We start from the raw sequence: 19,664 nt of genomic DNA, 5'->3' as shown, positions 1-19,664 counted from the left end.
GACAATCTAGATCACATGTTTATCCAAAAACAACTGAAAAGCCCATGAGACAACGATAGAAACAGACATTAGTGAAAGCATAATCACCCTCACACATTGCGAGCCCTAATATTATAGCTTGGCCTTGACTGTTACTTCAAGCAATGCACATTTCAAATGCAAGAAAAACGATTATGTCCGGTTGTAAAAGAATCAACCAGGTTCAGGTTAACTAGTGCTGATGTTTAAAGCAAATATAGGGACCTATTGAGATGAAATAAAGTTGTAGTACACAGCAGGTACACTAATCTACACAAAGTATTGTTGACGCAACAATGAAAGGCAGACATAAATGACGGAGGTCACATGGGAAAACACTCAAGGTCATTGCTGTGTCACCACTGTCCCTCTGCAAATGAGCCTGTTAGTGTCAGTCTGGCAAGGTCACAGTCTGATTCAGGGCGCCGTCATTAGAGGAACCAGACAATGAACTTCAGAGAGAATTTTGTGTGCACTCGCCACAAATCTGGCCTCGCCTCAAGAAGGAGGTAGGGAAGGGGGGAAGCTGTATCCCATGGTGGGTGGTCTGTCCAGTATTGTATAATATAATATAATTCATCTTGTCATGACAACCATTATAATGGCGATAAAGCTTTACCTTGTCCTGTTATTTTATCTGACTGCACTGACATGAAAAGAGAAATTTTATTCCCTTTGGGCATCCTGTTTCTAATGGATGTCGCACACATGGGTTTAATGACGCTCCTCACCTTGCTCTTAAGACTTGAAGGCCACTGTGTACTGTTCTCTTGTGGATAAACTTCATCATTATCAAACCAGTGCTTATTTAGGGAAAATTGTGCATTAAGATCTTTCATTGCAATGTCCTGAATTCATATTCATGGGCTTAGAGGGATACATAACATATGATAGCAACCGCAATATGATAAGTTACATAAAAACAAATAACTGGCAGCAATGTCTGTCAAGAGTTACGAATTGTAATAAAAATAATTCTAAAAAAGTTAAATAGCAAACAAATCTGCCATTAGTGAAGAATACATAACAGAACAAAAAAAATGGATGTATATATAGTAAATCAAGTTTTTACCTATTTATACATTTCTTCTAGACACATTGCTCTCCAGAGGGAAATTATCTATCTGTGTTCCTCTGCAGGGCTGTCAATGTGGAAAGTCAGCTAATGAAAAGCCCTGCAGGGGATTCAAGCCCTAAGTCCATCTTTGCAGACACAGACTTTCACATGCATTCTCAATAAGTCTGCAAGGGCTAAGAGCTGTCACAGAGTGAAATCAGAAAAAGTTAGTGGGATACCTCATGAACACCTTGAGTAATTTTGAGGATTTTTTATTTACAGTTCATAGCATTATAATGCTTTTCAATGGATGTATTATTCACGCATTGTGCAAAATAAGAAAAATACTTAAACTTAGGGTTGTTATTTTATACATGTTCACTTTGTCATAATTTTAATTTTAAAAAATCAGTTTGTGATATCAACTGGAATCAGCTTGTTAACCAAATCCAATATTTCATCATCTGCCATACCAGTGACAAGCCGATTTTATCTTCCGTAGAGGTAATCTGGTTTATTTTTGCTAATTGTAGTTAGTAACCTAATAATCATGGCAGATCTGATAAGGTAGTCTGAAATCAGAGAAAAAAAATCAGCTAAGAGGGTATGATGATTGTTGGTTTGTTTTGACCATTTATAACAGAAATGCCTCTGCTTCACCTGTTAAGGTTTCACCAGGTACTTTCCCATTCCTCATGAGCATTTTCAGCAGTTGTGCTCTCCTACACTCACACTCTTTCACACGGCACAAATGTAGGGTTTATTAACATCTGTGATGTTGCAGTTTTTAGTGTTTAGCACAGGGATTTAACTGGTCAAGGACACTTAAACAGAGTTCAACTTGAAGCCCTGAATCTGACTTCTCTGTCTATGACTGTCAACACACGCACAAGGTTAATGACTGAACGGCCAGGACTCGGGGAAAAAGCTTGGCAGGTGAGACAGCAGCTGGTGGACGTGACAATGAAACAGAGTGCACCAGCAAATTCACGAGCGAGAGGATCACGGTCACATTGCTTTACGTTACGGCTGAATGTTATTTTAGCGGGCAGCTGTCATCATTATCCTTGATGGTTTGCTCAGGAATATTTTGATAGCTCACTTATGTTTGCTGCCTCCTGAGCAGGTGATACTGTGTATATATCAAAAGTAGGTCATATTGTCTGCATCTAAAAAAAAAAAAGGTCTACATTACTGGAAACATAATGACAGTATTATTTGCAGAAAAATAGCTGACAATGTGTTAACTTTTAGATTGTTTGTTTTTCAATGATGATTGTAATAAATCTAGATGTACAGATGAATTTAGAAGTATGTGGCACGCTGTCTACTCGTTTATATCATGTGACTCAAGAATGCAAATATGGAGAGCATAAACTGTTCATCATGTCGCTGGCAGGAAAACAATACATCTCTCTCTCACTGGGGGAAAACAGCTGGTGTAGTTTGAGCAGAATGAAAAGCCTCCATACCGCATACTTCAACCGCACATGTTGCCTTCAAATATATGCATGTTTTTTCTTTGATGTAGCAATGGCACGATCGCCACACGCAGATCATTTATAATGCCCATTTTATCCCAAACAGTGCTGGCATAAAGTCATATCCAACTTCAAAGTGTAAGCATTAAGATGTGTGGAGCCAAAAATGGCTCATTATCTGTCATTTGGAAATACTTCAGATGATTTCAAATGAGCACAGAGACTAAACAACATTTGCATCAGAATTGTTGCATGCACATATTTTATCACCTTTATCTAATAATCTCAAAAATACTGTTCATTTTTACTCTCACTTAAGTGTGTAACATCACCCTCTCCTTGTTTTCTGCTATACATTTATGCAGAAGAGTTCCTGCATCCAAAAGCCCTTCCACACACGGCAGAAAAAAAAAGAAATCATCAAGCAAAGATATCACACTACCATCTGAATTTGGTTGCTTCCTACTCATTCCCTGTTCAGTGAGCAAGGTTAGAGCACTTTGCTGTGGAATGTGCACATAGGTGTATTACCTGGTGAGTGGGCGGATCAACCTTGCGTTTCTTCTTCTGGTTCTGCTTGTTGGTCCTCGGGTATACAGTCAGAGCCTCCTGCCACCTACGAAATGTGACACAGTCAAATTGTTGTTCCTGCGACACTAAATAGACACTATACAAACTGCACACCCACAGAGGATCAGTATGTGACTAGGAAAAAGTTACCTGCAACAAAATATAATCCATTATACTTGCAAGGACAATGAAGTAATACTACTACTAAAGGAAAACACAACTATGCCACGGTGAGACATTTTTGCCATTGGTAGATAAACTTGTGATTACACCGGAGGTTTACAAGAAAATATCTTCATCGATGATGCCACTGTAAGTTACTGCCAATGCAAACTATACACGTCCTGCTGCTGCAGCGTCACATTAAAAGCATTTAACTAGTGAAACACAAGTTGACTTTTATTTTGAGGTACTATAGTGACAGGAAATTCAATGTGTTTTTTCAGTGACATTAGCTCTACAGCTATTGTTAATCAAAAACATTAAAACAAGACAACAGCCATTTTAGGCATTTGTGGATGACGGATCAGTTTGAAATACTGCAGTGAGTGTTGAAGCAAGAGGGGGCTGCTGCAGCGAGCTGTTAAGATGAAAAGCCACAGCAGGCGACAGGCTGCACACCTCCATCTTCTTGGCGATGCAAACCTCCTTTTCCCGCATGAACTTTATAAGTTTCCTTATTACAACTGGGTTTAAATCCGAAATATTGCCAAATAAGTGCTTTAATCTTTTACTACGACACCATCAACGTTTTGTCACTCAACTCCCCGTAAGTGAAATCTGACTCCTGCTACTCTGTGTTGTGACTCTGCTGCACGGAGCATAAACTTTCAGTTTATAATTGTTACAGCTGACAAATAAAACAACAATGGGGGCTGCAGTTAGGTAATGTAACCGTTGTATGCCCAAACAGCATGTTACAACAGAAACACCGGCTAACACAGCAAGCCTGCTTCAATAATGATAATAAATCAAACATTTTCTACTTTTTAAACAGTGTGCTAATGCAGCAAAAGAACCTTTTGTCACAGTTAAAGGATGAAATCAGAGGAAGTGTCGAAGTTTCCCAGTTTTCACAACCAATTATTATTATTATTATTGTTATTATTGTTATTATTATTATTATTAGTAGTAGTAGTAGTAGTAGTAGTATCATTATTATTATTATTATTATTGTTATTTATAGTGCATCCCTACAACAATTCTTACTGTTATGAGACTGTGACCTTATGTAACTGCACTTGTGGGTTAATTGCAACATCCCCAGTCTTAGTCAAATCCTCAAACACAATGTATCTTAACACCTGGTGTTGTTATATTTAATTTTCCTTGTTAATTCATGTTTTTACTCTGTTTTTTCTCTTTATTAAAAAGGCACTTCATGAGGACACTATAATCTAATAAGCCAAGGTGGATTTAGTTAAGCATTGTGCTTGAAAAGCATTAATACATCTTTTACTACACAGCACAAATAATACTCCCACACTCATAGCTTTTCAATGCCACTTTGCCGTCATACTCCACTATAGCACCCTCATTTAACGTCCAGGCAAGCTAGAAATGTAGATTTATTCTCACTTGAAATCATTTGGATGAAGTCTAACCCTGAAGTTGCTTGCTGAAGTTTTACTAAAATGTTCTTGGTCTTAACTAAAACGAAAGTGTCCAGGGTTTCCGTCATTTTGACTTAAAATAAGATTAAATAAACAAATATAACTAAAACTGACCTGGACTTCTGATTTTAGGACTAACGAATATAAAGATGTCAAGATTAACACTAATCCTCAAATAGTAAAATATTAGACTTTGTGCAATATAGAAAAACCAGGTGATTTTATGATTAGAATAAAGTCAGAGACTATGGCTGACAACACTCATGTATTATGAAATGTTTTCATACTCCACCCACTTTGTAAAGATTGGAAAACCTTTGGTGTGGACAGTCACATTATTAACTGCCACTGCAGATACAAACACAGTTACAAATGACTGCGTGCCCACACAGCACTGCCTCTATACTCAGGCAAATGTCTTTTGTAAGGAGCTTTGCAAAACTAGGAAAGACATACAATATCATACTTTTAAAAAAAAAAAAAAATAGGTTGTGGCACCGTTGTTAGTTAATGGCAACCTTTGCGAGGGCTGATATGATGGTGTGACAGCCGAGAACCAACACATGGGAGCCAGATGATGGGAGAGTGGGAGGTGTACAGTGATAGAGTAGGTAGCATAACAGAGAGTAGGTGTTGTGAGTCACAGTTTCCTAAGAATAGCCATAATATGAATGTTACAGCCAGGGAGTGAGGGTGCACTGCAGCAGCATACTTTGAATGTGCAGCAGTGAAGGAGAGGGACAAGAGACAACCAAATTATGAGACTTAAAGCTTGTGTGCTGTGATCTGCATCTGTGTGAACGCAGGAAGAGGGAACAGTTCAAGAATGTGCACTGTCACTGCAGTGTGGATTACAAGTCTCTGAGAAGCACAGCCCAAAGGAGACAGCAGGGGGCAGAGCAGTTTTGGCAGCAATGGCAGCTGCGCACAACTATTCTGCCTTGTCCAAGTTGCTGTCATCCCTATCCACTCAAACCAAAATAGAGAGCAACACAAACCATACTGCCCACCTGAGGCTGTTTTACTTTATCATATAAATGAATACATAACGGCAGATTGTCTATTTATAATTCTTAAATTCACAGATTCCTGGTAATCATTTCTTACCCGTTGATAATTTCTTTACACTCAGCCCGTATGAAGTGCTCTTTCTCGGGGGTCAGGATGCACAGCGAGTTCTTCTGACCCGTCCTGGACTCTCCATCGATGACGTCGGAGCACTGGTTCATATTGATCGTACCCTGGGGTAGAGTGCTGGGCTGGAGGACACAGCAGAGACACATAGATAAAAGTGTTAAGTGGGGAAGTGAACAGACGTGCCCACATATCCCTGCACATGGTCTGTCTTCTCACACAATCCACCCCAGCATCAATTTTCCTGCCAAGCTTGGCAAACCACACACTGATATAATCACAGTCTGTGCACAGGCGAATGTTCTTGCTAGGGCTCGCTGTGATATTTCTGTTTCTTGCGATATGTATTGCAGCATTTAAAATGACAGTAATTACATAACTGCATTATACATGCAGATTTTTACTTCACTAACTCTGTAAACGAAAGCATCACTCCATTAACAATTAGGGTGATTTTAGATGGGGAAATTAGGCAGTTGTTGACAACTCTGAAGGACTCAGCATGACATTATTGAATTTGTTTAATAGTCACCACTCAATCCAGGCTTAAGTCCATAATCAACACAATAATAATGATTCACTTTTAGTAGCTGCAAATGTCCATTTGTATATCAATTACTCACGCTGTGTTATGTTGATTTTGTAAAGACAACTTTGTTTTTTCAAGCATGCCTCGACAGTGAACGAAGAATCCAAAAACAGAAAAATTCTTGATAAATTAAAGTGAAAGGGGTCCACGTTTAACAGCAAATCTATATCAATACATCCAGTTGCAACCTCTCAAACAACCTTGCAGTAAAATACAAGCTCAATATATATGCTCACATATGCTCAATACTTCCCCAAAACAGTCCTTTCCAAGGAGTAACTTAACTAAAAGGGAAACTTAACAGTGCTCTCTTCAAAGTTAGAGTCCACTGACAAAAACAGTAACTTTACCAGAACTAAAATGTCTTTTTGGGCTGCAAGGTATCATGTGATGCTGTAATTACACTGTTTGGCCACTATACAAAAATTGGCTTCAAAGCCTGGCGCACTTCCTGGGGGCCTGGTAAGTTCAGATTCACCAAAGTCACACAATAACATAAATTAACTACATATTGAGCCAACGGTGCACCAGCATTTTTGTTTAGGAAGTACTAGGCACATCACTGGATACAATAACACTTGTACTAACTAAGTTATTGTGATAAATAGATGTACTGATATAGTTTTGCTATAATTAAACGTGGACCCCTTTTACTTCAATTCCGCAAGAGCTCTCTTTTTTGGATTACTCGTTCACCAGATGCATGCAAGAAAACAATGCTTACTTCACAAATTCAGCACTACACAGGGTGAGTAATTGATATACAGTACAAATGCTCATTGGTGGGGTGGAGTATATCTTTAAGGGTATGGGCAAATTTTTGAACTTCAAGATTATTTACACTGCGTATGTACCAATGTGAATATAACCTGTGCTCATCACAATGTTGGTTGTTCTGCCCAAATCTACACAGCCATGTTGCATACTCCATCACTAGAAAGAGCCTGAAGGACCTGTGAAAGGATTGTCTGTTCCATTTATAAACAAGTGCAAGTTCATGGGTTCACTGAGCGGTTTTGAGTTTAATCTGTCTGATGCCTAGCTGTGAGGTGTGAACCAAACTATGCATGCTGACATGGATGCCATCTGTCAGCCATAAATAAAGTGGCCACAGGACTTCCACAATAATACTACTTTGTGTACAATGACTTAAGGTTTCGTATGAAGGTTTATGTGAGCACACAGTGGCTTTGTATGTGGGCACGGCTCATTTGCAATGAATGGAGACATGCTAGCTCAACTTGGAACGGATAAGATAATCTATTTATAGTCCATTGCACTGCGTCGCTCCATGTGGGCCTGTTGTTGTGTTGATGTGGGCCTTGTCATACAGTCTTTGTAAAATGATGCTTTTTGAAGTGGAAAATGTTTCTGCAGATGCATTCTTAGAAAGACAGTACTTCAGAAGGTAAATATTACTTTGCACACAGATATTTCTAGTTCAGAAAACTGATTTTGGCTTATTCTGACCTCCAAATGACTTATGCTAGAAATGGGAGAAGTCTTGATAATCTTATGTTGACTGAGGGACTTATATTTGCTCAATGAAGTAAACGAGTACTGCATAACTACACACACTGGGCATGGGTGGCTGTTTGAACAGCTTTTGGGCCCTACCTTCACTGCACTAAACATACAGGCAGAATTATAGACACCAAAATACTACAGTGGTTCTATGCTATAAGTACCAGGTAGCCACAGATGATAAATTACAGCCCTCAGCAAATCAGAATATATTAGGAGATAGAGCTGCAAACAAAATTAAAAGGTTTCTCGTTCATGTTTGCTGTTGTCTGAATAAATCTAAGTCAAGGACCCAATTTGTGCAGCATAACCATAGCCTGTCAGCAACAGAGCAGATGAAGCCTCTAATGTGGACAGAGCAGTCAATAGTTAACAGCTTGTGGTGATCCAACCCTGAGGGGAGATGAGAGGCCCTGTTGACTTTGTTACTGTTAAATGTCACTTTCATTCTCAACTCTTTGACCACTCTCTATTGTAGCAGATAGCACAGTCAAAATTTGGCACAGAAAATTGGAACAAGGATAGTAGGTTGGTTCAACTAGGCTTAGAGTAAAAGAACAATCTGAGGCAGCATGGGATGACAGTGTCTCATGGTAAAACTTAAGTGCCACAAGGGCAGTTGGCCATTATGTTTCGGTTTAACTTCTTATGCCCGTGGCCTTAAAATGGTCAACCATCGAAGGGCTCTTGACACTAAGGTGAGAGGCCAGGGCAACAGCCGGGCTTGACAGACAGACGGACAAATAGACATTGGGACAGCTGGGCGAGGGCCTAGGCCTGCTTCAGACTGGACAGAGAGACTGGCGTCAGCTTGACCTGAGAGCCCTGTCACTCTCAGACATGGAAAGAGGAAGGAGATTTGGGGACAGAGGGTGAGAAATGAGAGATTAAGTCTTAAACTCAAGGAGAACAGCAGTGCAGCAGAGGGGAAAAAAACGAGGTTTTGTGGACTCTGACTTTGGACTGCTGGGCCATCTGTCTGAGTAAACAAATCTGTAGTGCACCACACATGTGGGCTTGTCCTTGAGCTGGAGTCAGAGGAGGATAAACAGCAAAATATTTCAAATTCTGGGAACAGTTGTACAAGCAGCTTAAGCTCCCAGTTTTATAATCACAGCATCGGATTCTCCTAGACACAGAAAATAAATCAGAGACTGACAACAGCTCTGATTAAAACCCTATTTTCATAAAGCCGCTCACCTCAAAGTGAGATTTGAGTGCTTACATAAAGTAGGTGATTGTGTAGGAGTACAGTGTATGTATAAAAGCGGCACGGGACTCCTCTCACACGTGTGCACCGTCCCTGCCCCAGCGCTGTGTCAGCTGAGCACCATTCCACACCCCCGCTTTGGGCCAGCCACCACAGCTCTAGCCCCCAGACCCAGGCCCCCCGAACCCACACCTCTCTGTCACCTAGCCTAGACCCGGTCCCCTTTTCCCGGGTCACCGCTCTCCACAATGGGCCCTTTGTGAAGCAGCAGCAGTTCACACAATGTGGGATTGTCAGCCGCCACAGTCCACAGAGCCACTCCTCCCCTTAACCCTCAACAAGGAAATGACCGAGAGACAAGAGGCCCAAACAAGTGTCCTTTTGTGATCAGAGCATGGAAATTATAAAGCCAGCATAAACTTATTCTAGTCTCTGAAGTTGTTCAGACAATAATATGAATGCTGTCTGGATGGGAGTCATTGAGCAGAGTCTCATGGGGAGACAGGGACAAATCAGAAAAAGATTTGGTTTCTCTAGGCCAGTCTGTGATGACTAGAGGGACAGGAGGACATTTAACATCAGGAGCACCAATATTTATCGTGATATATGAGTGAAAAGATTGACAGAGCAGCTAGATGTGCAATTTTAGCTATCATATGGTACTAGTTTTTCCCAGATTATTGTGCTTCCTGTCAATAGTTGTATGTATGAGTATTTAACTAATTGATAATACAGCAATGTATTTATTTAACATTTTCATCATGTGTTTAAATCACAAGTTTCCTCACCATACACTATTTTATTGATTCTTTTGACAACGATACAATATTTTGTGATATCACAAAGTCTACAACTATGTGATTTAAATTCAGTTCAATGAGACTGATATATGAGATGATATCTGTATATTTTTATTACCTTTTTCTTGATTGTTTACCATTAAATGATTGATGCTAGGCTGCTAGCACTGTTTGAATGTTTAGGATGGTGGTGTGTTTGGAAAGAAATAGTGAAAGATGTGCCATGGGAATTTAAAAATAAAGGTGTGTCTTAAAGATGGTGGTAAAAGTCAATGTTTTTACTAGCATCATAATAATGGATGGTTTAACATTGAATTGATATATCAATCCAGACCAATGTATCATAACACTCCTAATTCTTATTATTTTGTTTTAGCTAACATGTTGTAGAATTGTAAAATCTAAAAAAACATAAACAACCATCAGCTTTAAAGTTTTAGTTGGTAAGTGTATAAAACCAAGCTTTTTATATTTGCTGAAACTGATACTACAGTCACACAGCACTAAATGAGACACATAATCTGTGAAAAAAAATCATATTCCTCTGCAGACTCTTTTGCCCTGTAGAGCTTTAAAAATGGCTTTACTGCATGTGAAGGAAAACTACCAATCAGAGCCAAAGAGTTGCATTTGTCATTTACTTCAATCACTGCTTGTGAACTGTGATCAAACCGCCAAAATAGGCAGCACTTATCAAATATTAATCAAGATTTTGTTTCTGCATTGGCTGTTTCTCAACTAAAATGTTTTAAGAAACATATTTAAGTGTATTGTCAAGCTGTAAATTGAAAAAGTGGGCCCAGCTGATGGGTGTACAACATGGTGGCCAAGTTACAAATGTACTCATTTTACAGCTAATAAACAGTACACTAAAATATTTATTTGATCAGTGCTGCCTAGTTTGACCGCAATCGTGGAGTGACTGACTGCTGAGGGACATGATTTTTTTTTCACGACAGCCACACCATCTTCCTTCAGAATATAATAACAGTTTCAGCAAATATGACACATTTCAAACTATTTCAAGTGTTCAAAGATATTTTTTTTAATTTCTCTTGCCATGCAGTACAAGTGAATGAAAGCATTATTCCCAGTTTACCCACTCAGAAACTACAACTGGTCCACTGCATAGCTCACTCCTCTCCGTGCCATACAGTATTCATATGTCCTGTGATCTTGGTCCAGATGGTGTGTATCATTATAACAGTGTTCATTAGGAACCTACTCTCTGTTTAGAAAATGGTAATTAGCATGCCTTTGCGCCCTTGGCTTCCTTCACTCTTGGCCATTTTGCAGCTTAGCAAAACATCCCATTCTCCCTTATGACACAGCAGGAGAAATATTTGCTTCTCTTGGCAGCTGGCTGTTGGTCTACTCTCAATTTTGGTCGAGAAGCAAATTCTCATCCTCTGCCATCAACATTTTTTGGGTTCAACAGACTCATTTCTAGTCATGGAAAGTGAAAGTGCAGTTAAACTGACTCAGTAAAGAGGAACGTGAGGGAATGAAATGGCATTTAACCATGTGGTTGAGTCACATATTGCAACATCTTATTTTGTCCTTTAGCATGCACCTCACATCTTTCACCTTTTCTTCACACATTCATCACATTTCCTCATTCATTTTCTATCAGAATGAATAGGGATGAGAATGAATATGTTTTATGGATACCGGGGCCATTATAGCCACTGCCATGACACTCACGTGTAGAGTGTCAAACACATGGCATTCCTGGAATTTAAAGGGATAGCTCTGTTTTTTTAAGTGGGGTTTTATGAGATAATTATCTCTGGACAGTGTACATACTGTAGCTGGTGGTCGGTGCTCTCCCTGTGAAAATCAGATGGGACCAGCACCCCAGAAGCTCAGCAATACATTGCTGCATATATAGGCTTATCAGCAAAATGGGCCTTTAAACCAGTGGTATCCAGCTGGTCCAGCCTCAGAGTCAAGATTTCTCCTCTGTCATCAGTTCAAGGTCCACACATTATATACGAGATATTCATTTTTAGTTCACAAAATGTAAACACATTATTTCAGAACACAAAGAATTAAACATACAGCCAGTCAGACAGCCCTTTCCTTTGCTATATGCTACATTTTGTTAACCATATAACTTCTATTTAACTACACAAAAACGCCCAACTGTGCTTGATGTAATACACTCACAATTGATAAGTGTCTCAAACAGCCCCACTTAAAAAAAATATATATATTTCGAGGCCCATGTTGCATAGAAGATGTTTTAGTCTGCTGTTTCCACCCTGAATTAAAATTATTATACTACAGACATTATAGCACAAGTGTTGTCATATTTCGTTTTTGAAATGAAGCCATGCTTCAGACTGCTTCTTCATTTCCACCATGACTTCATTTTGCAAGTTTCCTGCAGCGCAGATTCAGAAGTTTGACGTCATTGTGTTGCAATGTACAACTGTTAGAAAAACATGACGGCATCGATAAAAGAACTGGATAAGCTCGGAGGCATACGATACTGATGGATCAGACAATTCGGAACAGGTTCTCAATTCCCATCACTAAGTATGAATACACCTAAAATATTGCTCAATGTCATCATTAGTAATAAACACCTGTAAGGCGATCAGAAACATCTGTTCTTTGTTATTAGGTGCCAGTCTGTCTGCCAACGTTGCTGGTGACAAATTCAAAAGCTCCAATCTGACTCGTTAAGTTACATTACTTGTCATTCGACATGTAACAGCAGGATCGTTGAGCACTGTTTCCAAGTTATTCACCCTGCATCCATAGCCATTTGACTTTGATCACTGAAGACACAGGAGCCAAAAGGAAAGCTGATGAACTGGCACCGCTTCATCGTCCTGACTCATGAACATGGCCTAGAATCAGCGCTCTTTAGGGTCCAACATCCTCTGCTCATTACCGATAACAGCAATTATGCAATAAATCTTTCCCTAGCAACTTAGGACAACAGAGGTAAACACACATTTTTGATACCAGTAGGCATGCCAACAACCAGCTGCAGGGAAATGTCCTCAGGTGCCAGATGGATGGAGTCACCTCCAGTCTTTCTACAGAGAAATACAAGCCACTGTCTCTCTTTCTCCATCCCACATTCGCAGTTATCATACAAACACAGATTTGCAATCAGACCAGGATCTAGAGCAGACAGACTGGTTATGGACAGGATGGCCCTATACCTTTACCCCAATTATTGAGACAAAGTTAAGTAACATACATACATAGCGTCAGCTCTAATACCAACCATCACTAATGCCTGTACTTAAATATATAGCTCTATAAAATCAGACTAAACCATATGGTGGATATCTGACATCTCTGTTACGGGGCCAAGTACAGTCCTCCAGGCATTCTCAGATACACCTCACTCCACTGGTATGCATTCAGGACGTTCAGATGAATGCTACAATATAGGCATCTGCTCTCGACCTGGCTACACAGCAGTGAAATGCAAGAGCACTGTATCGACACGATATTCTGAGAAGTAATCCAAACACCACACATTTCACACATATTTGTACCAGGTATTTCAGAGAGGAGTGTGGGTGGAAGCAGTGCTGCTCCTCTTATGGAGAATGGTGAGAGGATGTGGGTGGTTTAATGCTGTGTTAGGAGGCCAGGCAGTCGACAAATGCAGAGGAGGAGGAAGACGAGGGAGAGTTGGAGGATGAAGACCATTTTCTCTGCTGTTACAGCGGGTTTCTTTTCAAATAGAGGCTCGGATCAGTCAATCAGATGCAACTGTACTGGAGCTACATGAGCGAGAGCTTTGGCTTCACAGTGGTGGCAAGCCCAGAATAATTAATGCATGTGTGGGTGTGTGGGTATCACATAAAACAACTTATCTATGGTACATTACTTTCTTATTCTACTACTACTTTATTAGTAGTGGTTAAGTAACGTATATGACAATAACAAATGAATAATTGCAAAATACAGACAGAGTGTGAGAAATCAGTTAGTCTGTGTCTGGGTGCTGATAGAGTAGATGGGCCGGCTGGAGAAACAGGTGCTACGATCGAGTTGTGTCATGTTGCGTTGGCTGCTCAGACTCAGACTAAGCAGAATTACTGTGAGTGTGTGTGGTTTCCCAGACTGGTAACTTTTTCCTTTCTCCTCTATCCAACCCTTCAAATATTCATCAGAGCAGTTACTTTCCTCTCTGCACACTTATGCCGGATAATACAGACTGTGCCAAATTAAATTACTGTGTATAAAATTTGTAAACTTCTTTGTTGTAGTTGTTGCTTTCTTAACTCCTCATCTGTGATGATTTATACCTGTCTGTTTGCTGCACTTATCAGTTCAGTTTATAACCTCCACTTGTGCCAAGTATACACTGTATAAATAATGGACGTAGCTACCATGATGTCACCCATTGGTCTGTGAACTGCTGAGGCACTGAGTTTGGCATTTTGGTTGTCACCATCTTTGTTTGGTGACTGATATATGGATGAGAGGGTGAAGCTGTGGAGGATCGAGGGATGGATCTCATTCACAGAGTGTGGTTAGGCCTCGCAGACAGTCTGTCACTCAAGCAGCCACACCCTTAAATATGTGTAACTTTGGGCCTTAATAAAATGTAAGCAAGTGAGTGAGCTAAAAATTCACCCTTATTAACTATAGAGACCAAAACCATTTTTTGTACTCTGTTTTGGAGCCAGCCTCAAGTGGCCATTAGAGGATCTGCAGTTTTTGGCACTTCCGCATTGGCTTCAATTTTCAGCCGTGGAGGTTGCTACTTGCTGTCAACTAGGGCTGAGCAAAATATCAGTTATTTGATGAATTGAATTTTTTTGTTTTTGCATCATGTGTAAAATGTTTACGTTGTCAAAACTGACTTCTTTAAAAGTGCACAGAGATTGCTTTTAGTCAAAGAGTAACATATGATATCTGGATTGCTAGAATTGTGGAATGAAAGAAAATATCTTTGGTTATTCCAAAAATCTGTTTAAACATTTAAATTTTTCTTTAAAGGTCCAGTGTGTAGAACTTCGGGGAATATATTGGCAGAAATGAAATCTTAAAATTCATAAGTATGTTTTCATGAACTTAAATTCACCACTGCGTTTTCATAACTTTAGAAAGAGCCCATATCTACATTCAGGGCAGCTCCTCCTCCATGGAGTCTGCCTTGCTGTAGAGTTGCCCAGAACAGACAAACCAAACACTGGCTCTAGATGGATCCATTTGCGTTTCCGCATCAGCTTCCAGTTCTCCTACACACAAAGTTGCAGCTGGTTGCAATCTGCAACCTCACCACCAGATGTCACTAAATCCTACACACTAGACCTTTAATCAACATCCTCAATGTTAAAGAAAAACTTGACTCTCCCAGAAAGTGTCTGTCCTACTGGTTTATGTTATGGCTGCTATTTTAATTATTTTTATTCCTTTGAAATAATGTCTTTCACTTTGAAATACTTTGATACCAATGAGACTCGGCCATCTTTGCATATGAATGTGTGAATTGAAGCGGTAGCAAAAATAAGACACTTTGTTGTTGACTTTGTTAACAAAACACTGCACCACGATTGCTTAACTGAACCAAAATTGACACAGAATCCAAAGTTGAATTGATATAAACTCCCAATTGTAAAATCAGTTTCCTCAACAGAAAGCATATTTGTTGCTACTCGCTATCTGTAAATTAGGTGATGTGAAACATTTTAGTTTTGTCACATATCCCGCTCAGGGTAGTGGATCATGGAGGCAGGAAAGTTTGGCTGATCTAAATCCCTTAACTTGGCACAGAGCTCACAAATGCATGTCACACATGATAACACAATTGGGACCTACATCAAACACCTCTATTAACAGCATGCACCAATATAAGCCTGCTACTCTTTCAAGGCCAGTAATGAATACAACTGGATAACCTGCACGTTGGACTGGTTTTTATTTACAACACCACTATGAAGCAGTCTTCAAGTATCTTAATGCTCTCTCTGATAAAGTGCCATTCAGTCACTGACTCCTAGAGCAGTAAATCCAAGAGTTACAGCTCTACGATCAGCTTTTTGTCTCCACTGCAAAAAAACTGTTGTTCCAAGATCACAGTGTGCCCCAAAACAGCAGTGTCTGGATTACTGCAGCGTCCCACACGGTGCTGTGACACAGCACTTTGGAAAGTAGGCCAAGGTGAACAGGCACCCATTATATGCAGTTGTAAAGTCACAGGGTCCCAATGAAACCTCTTCTTATCAAAATACAAGAGACACATAAAAAATCTTTTACTCCTGCAACACAATTAACAAGAAGCTCATTTCTGCAACTCAGTCTGCACTGCATGAAGAAATTACATAAGACCTGCAGTCAGGCTTCAACTACCTCTTTGATAATGACTGAAAATCTGCCAAAGCCTCGCTAAGTCAACGCAAATTAGCCCATCGGGCAGAGGGAAAGGGAAAATGGGGGAGGGATTGGAAAATGTTCCTTTGGGAATTCAGCTAATACCTCGGTTTTGGAGCGAGCGTTTTTCCACAGGGCTGAAGAGCAGCTTCCTATAGGCCCAGGTCTGGTGGTCCAGGTCTGGTCGACACAGCAATTAATTTTAGAGGCTGAGAGCAGATTCATCAGGTAGGGGAAAAAAACCAACAACTTTGGGCCAAAATTCATTTTCAAATGTTTTGTGTTCTAGGGCTGGTTAACACTTGAAATTCAAAATGTCAGTATCAGCACAGTACTCTAGTTGCTTTACAAATCCATAAAATACTTCACAAGATTACCACTGCTAACTTTATTGAGGATAAATGTTTCTGTACAAAAGTGTTTAATGGTCTCGCATTATAAGAATGCATTACATCTCAACTCAAACAGCCAAAACAAGAACTTTTCCTAAATATAATACTGTATATTACAAACAAATTGATGGTTAAGCCATACAATATCTCAAAACAATAATTGACCTGGACTAAGATTATGACCAAGCATTATTGGTACATGACAGTTTAATAATCATACAACATTTGGTCAGCACTCCAAATGTATTGAGATGCAGTATAAAGTTCAGTGATTGTCCATGAGAAAATGTAGAGTACAAACCATCAGACTTAACTGACAAGAGTTAGGTGACAGCAAGTATTCTGGTTTGGGTATCATAATATTTTAGCAAATTTAGATAAATGGCTTGTTAAAGACATCTATCAGCCAGAATACTTGGGGCACAGCCATGACACATCATGTGGGCAGAGAGAGATTTTTTTTTTTAACCAGTCTTTGTATCATGTGGTTGCTGCCAGCTTCACTGTGTAAGTATTTAGTTTTGCCAAGTTATAATGTAGTTGGTTTTGGCGGGCTTGGAAGTGAAGGCTACATTTACTGGTACAAAATTAAATAACTGGATCATTTTAACAGCAAGATGCAATGATTTGGTTGATTTATTTTAATTTCAAATTAATCTGTTGCATTTCCTCTGGTTCAATGGTGTATTCTTTTACATCATTTTTTTACATCATCATTTTTTACATCATTGTTCTCATTTTTACACGGTTCTATGTAGTTTTTACCTGTTGGAGGGCTGCAGAGCTATGCATACATGAAAAAAAAAAATAGACCAGCCACAAAAAATTGTGTTGAACCACACTGGTGACAGCACGTGTGCGCTCGCCCTCCATGGTCAGTGTAGCAGCTTCGGCTGATTACAATGGACACAGTTTGCTGTGGGCATGCTGTGGCAGACGTGTCACGCCACGCCCGTGCCCAATGAGTTTTGACTTTAAGTATTAGATGACCTCAACACATTTCTGTGTGCAGGAGCATTGCAAAGAAACTTGATTAAGACACGCAAAATGTCTCGGCTGTTTTCAGTTAGTTCTGACTCGTCTTTTGATATCCAGAAAAGTCGCCCGATTCATAGTTTCTGTGTTAATTCATGGTATTAGAATAATGCTCAGTATTTTTTCGCAGTGATTTGTTTTTTAATTTATTACGTATCAATCTGTTTTCAGCTGGACTGGGGTTTATTATACGGAGTGGCCATTTTTTTGTTGCTTTCTCTTTAAAGCTGAGAGAAAGCTCGGAGGAGAGAGCACTAAGCCGATTAGGTGCTGATGCTGGAGGAAGGCCAGTCCATGGCTGCTTGAAATGGGAATTTTGGGCCAGGTCCTGAGGAAGCTGGAGTGGGTTATTAAAGAGCAAGTGGTTCACCAACAACAATTAGCATCAACCCAACATACTTACATTGCAGGTTATGTGGATTTGACAAGCAATACCTAGAGAGAAAATAAGGCCCAAAAATGGCAGTAAGAGCTTCTGCTGGGAGATATTTTCAGCTGTATAACCAAAAGAGATGGGCACTCTAAGTAACTTCCATATTCAAGTATTCACATTAAATATTACAGAATACTTGAGTGCTTGCAAAAAAAAAAGCATAATATAAGGACAGGAATGTAAATTGGAAAGAAACAGAACACAAGTGCAATTTCAAATATACTGACTTAACAACCACGCCTTAATTAGTCATTAAACCATAAATGTACAGTTAATAAAAGAAAAATCTGCAAACTTTCTGATGCTGCCGATGTATAGGTCAGATGCTTCACTGAAGGACAATCTCCAAAATTTGCTGGAGCCACTCTCGTCCCTTACAGTTCGACATCTGCTCGGTTTGTACAAGCTAACGCAGAAGCAGTTAAACTCCAACAACAGAGCTGTTTAACAGCCCCGACATTAACACCAATACTGAAAAGACACAGCTCTATTGTTAAACCGTAACCCTTAGGTTAATTACTTAATGTTACAATATCCCTCGTATCCCTCTGCACACAAAATGCGCTTTTCAAAATCAAGCTTTAAAAAATATTATACATTAATATTATTTTCTACTTTCATTGAGTATTAAGAAGTACAGTCGCATGACTTAACATCGCAACCGCAACAGCCTTGTTCGGCGCAGCTCAGCTTGATAACGTCCTATAGTCTGATTTAACCACGTGTTAGCAAGCACATTTTTTGAGTGGGGTATTCACTGACATATTTTATGTTGTGAAACAAAACATGACAGTCTTTTAAGCTTGTGTCAACCACAGACATTATTTCTGACATCTAACTAAAAACTAAAATGCTAAGTCATTTCTGGGTTTTAGGACTCGTTCCTGCACAACTCTATAATATTCACATGAAACATCACCAGACCCAACTCTAAGGCTGCACTTACTTTCTTTCTAAAAATAGCTGGTCTGCAAAGCCCTGACCTTAACAGGTGGCAGGATTGGCAAGTCGCCAAGCTGGGGTGATAGGTTAAAGGTCAGCCAATACACCTGCACCTGTTGCAACTTGGAAAGACATTCAACTACAGCTGAGGCTACTGCAGGCCATCACATGGCAACAGTCTATTAGACACTCGATCTTGGGCCAGGTTACAACTGGACTTCATCCAACTGAGACGTTGTACTGCAGTGATGTAACAAATGGACTCATCCATACCCACAACCTTAGAACTGCACTCAGCCATAGCGTATGACCAGAAACTGTGTAGCCAAATGTTTATTTAACTAATATTACCTCAATATACTACAGTGGTGTGCATCTGTGGGTAATTCACAGTAGCAGTGTTTTCACCTTCTAAAGTCTCTGTGCCTACACCCCCACCATCACACAGCAGACACCAACCCACTGTTTTATTAGTGCCTGTCTCAGAGCTGGCTAACCTCTCACCCTGATGCTTT

General features: G+C 39.7%; 1 protein-coding gene across 6 annotated transcripts in view; it reads right to left on the bottom strand.

The window, feature by feature from the left end:
* mpripa (myosin phosphatase Rho interacting protein a) overlaps nucleotides 1-19,664 on the bottom strand; it is a 62,986-nt gene that overhangs the window by 27,287 nt on the left and 16,035 nt on the right. For all 6 annotated transcript variants that reach the window (XR_015774905.1, XM_042507979.2, XM_088069588.1 and 3 more), the window contains exons 4-5: nucleotides 5,847-5,998; nucleotides 3,088-3,172 (exon numbers count right to left, since the gene is read on the bottom strand). Coding sequence is in view for 5 of the 6 variants with exons in the window: in XM_042507979.2 (XP_042363913.1) it covers nucleotides 3,088-3,172; nucleotides 5,847-5,998 (237 nt within the window). In the remaining variant the exon portion in view is untranslated. The remainder of the gene's footprint in view (nucleotides 1-3,087; nucleotides 3,173-5,846; nucleotides 5,999-19,664) is intronic.

This window comes from Plectropomus leopardus, chromosome 19 (genome assembly GCF_026936395.1).
Source record: "Plectropomus leopardus strain MGB_pleo_1.0 chromosome 19, ASM2693639v1, whole genome shotgun sequence".
Taxonomy (NCBI): Eukaryota; Metazoa; Chordata; class Actinopteri; order Perciformes; family Serranidae; genus Plectropomus; species Plectropomus leopardus.
Note: the sequence above shows the minus strand (reverse complement) of the source record. Positions and strands in the feature narration are given on the sequence as shown.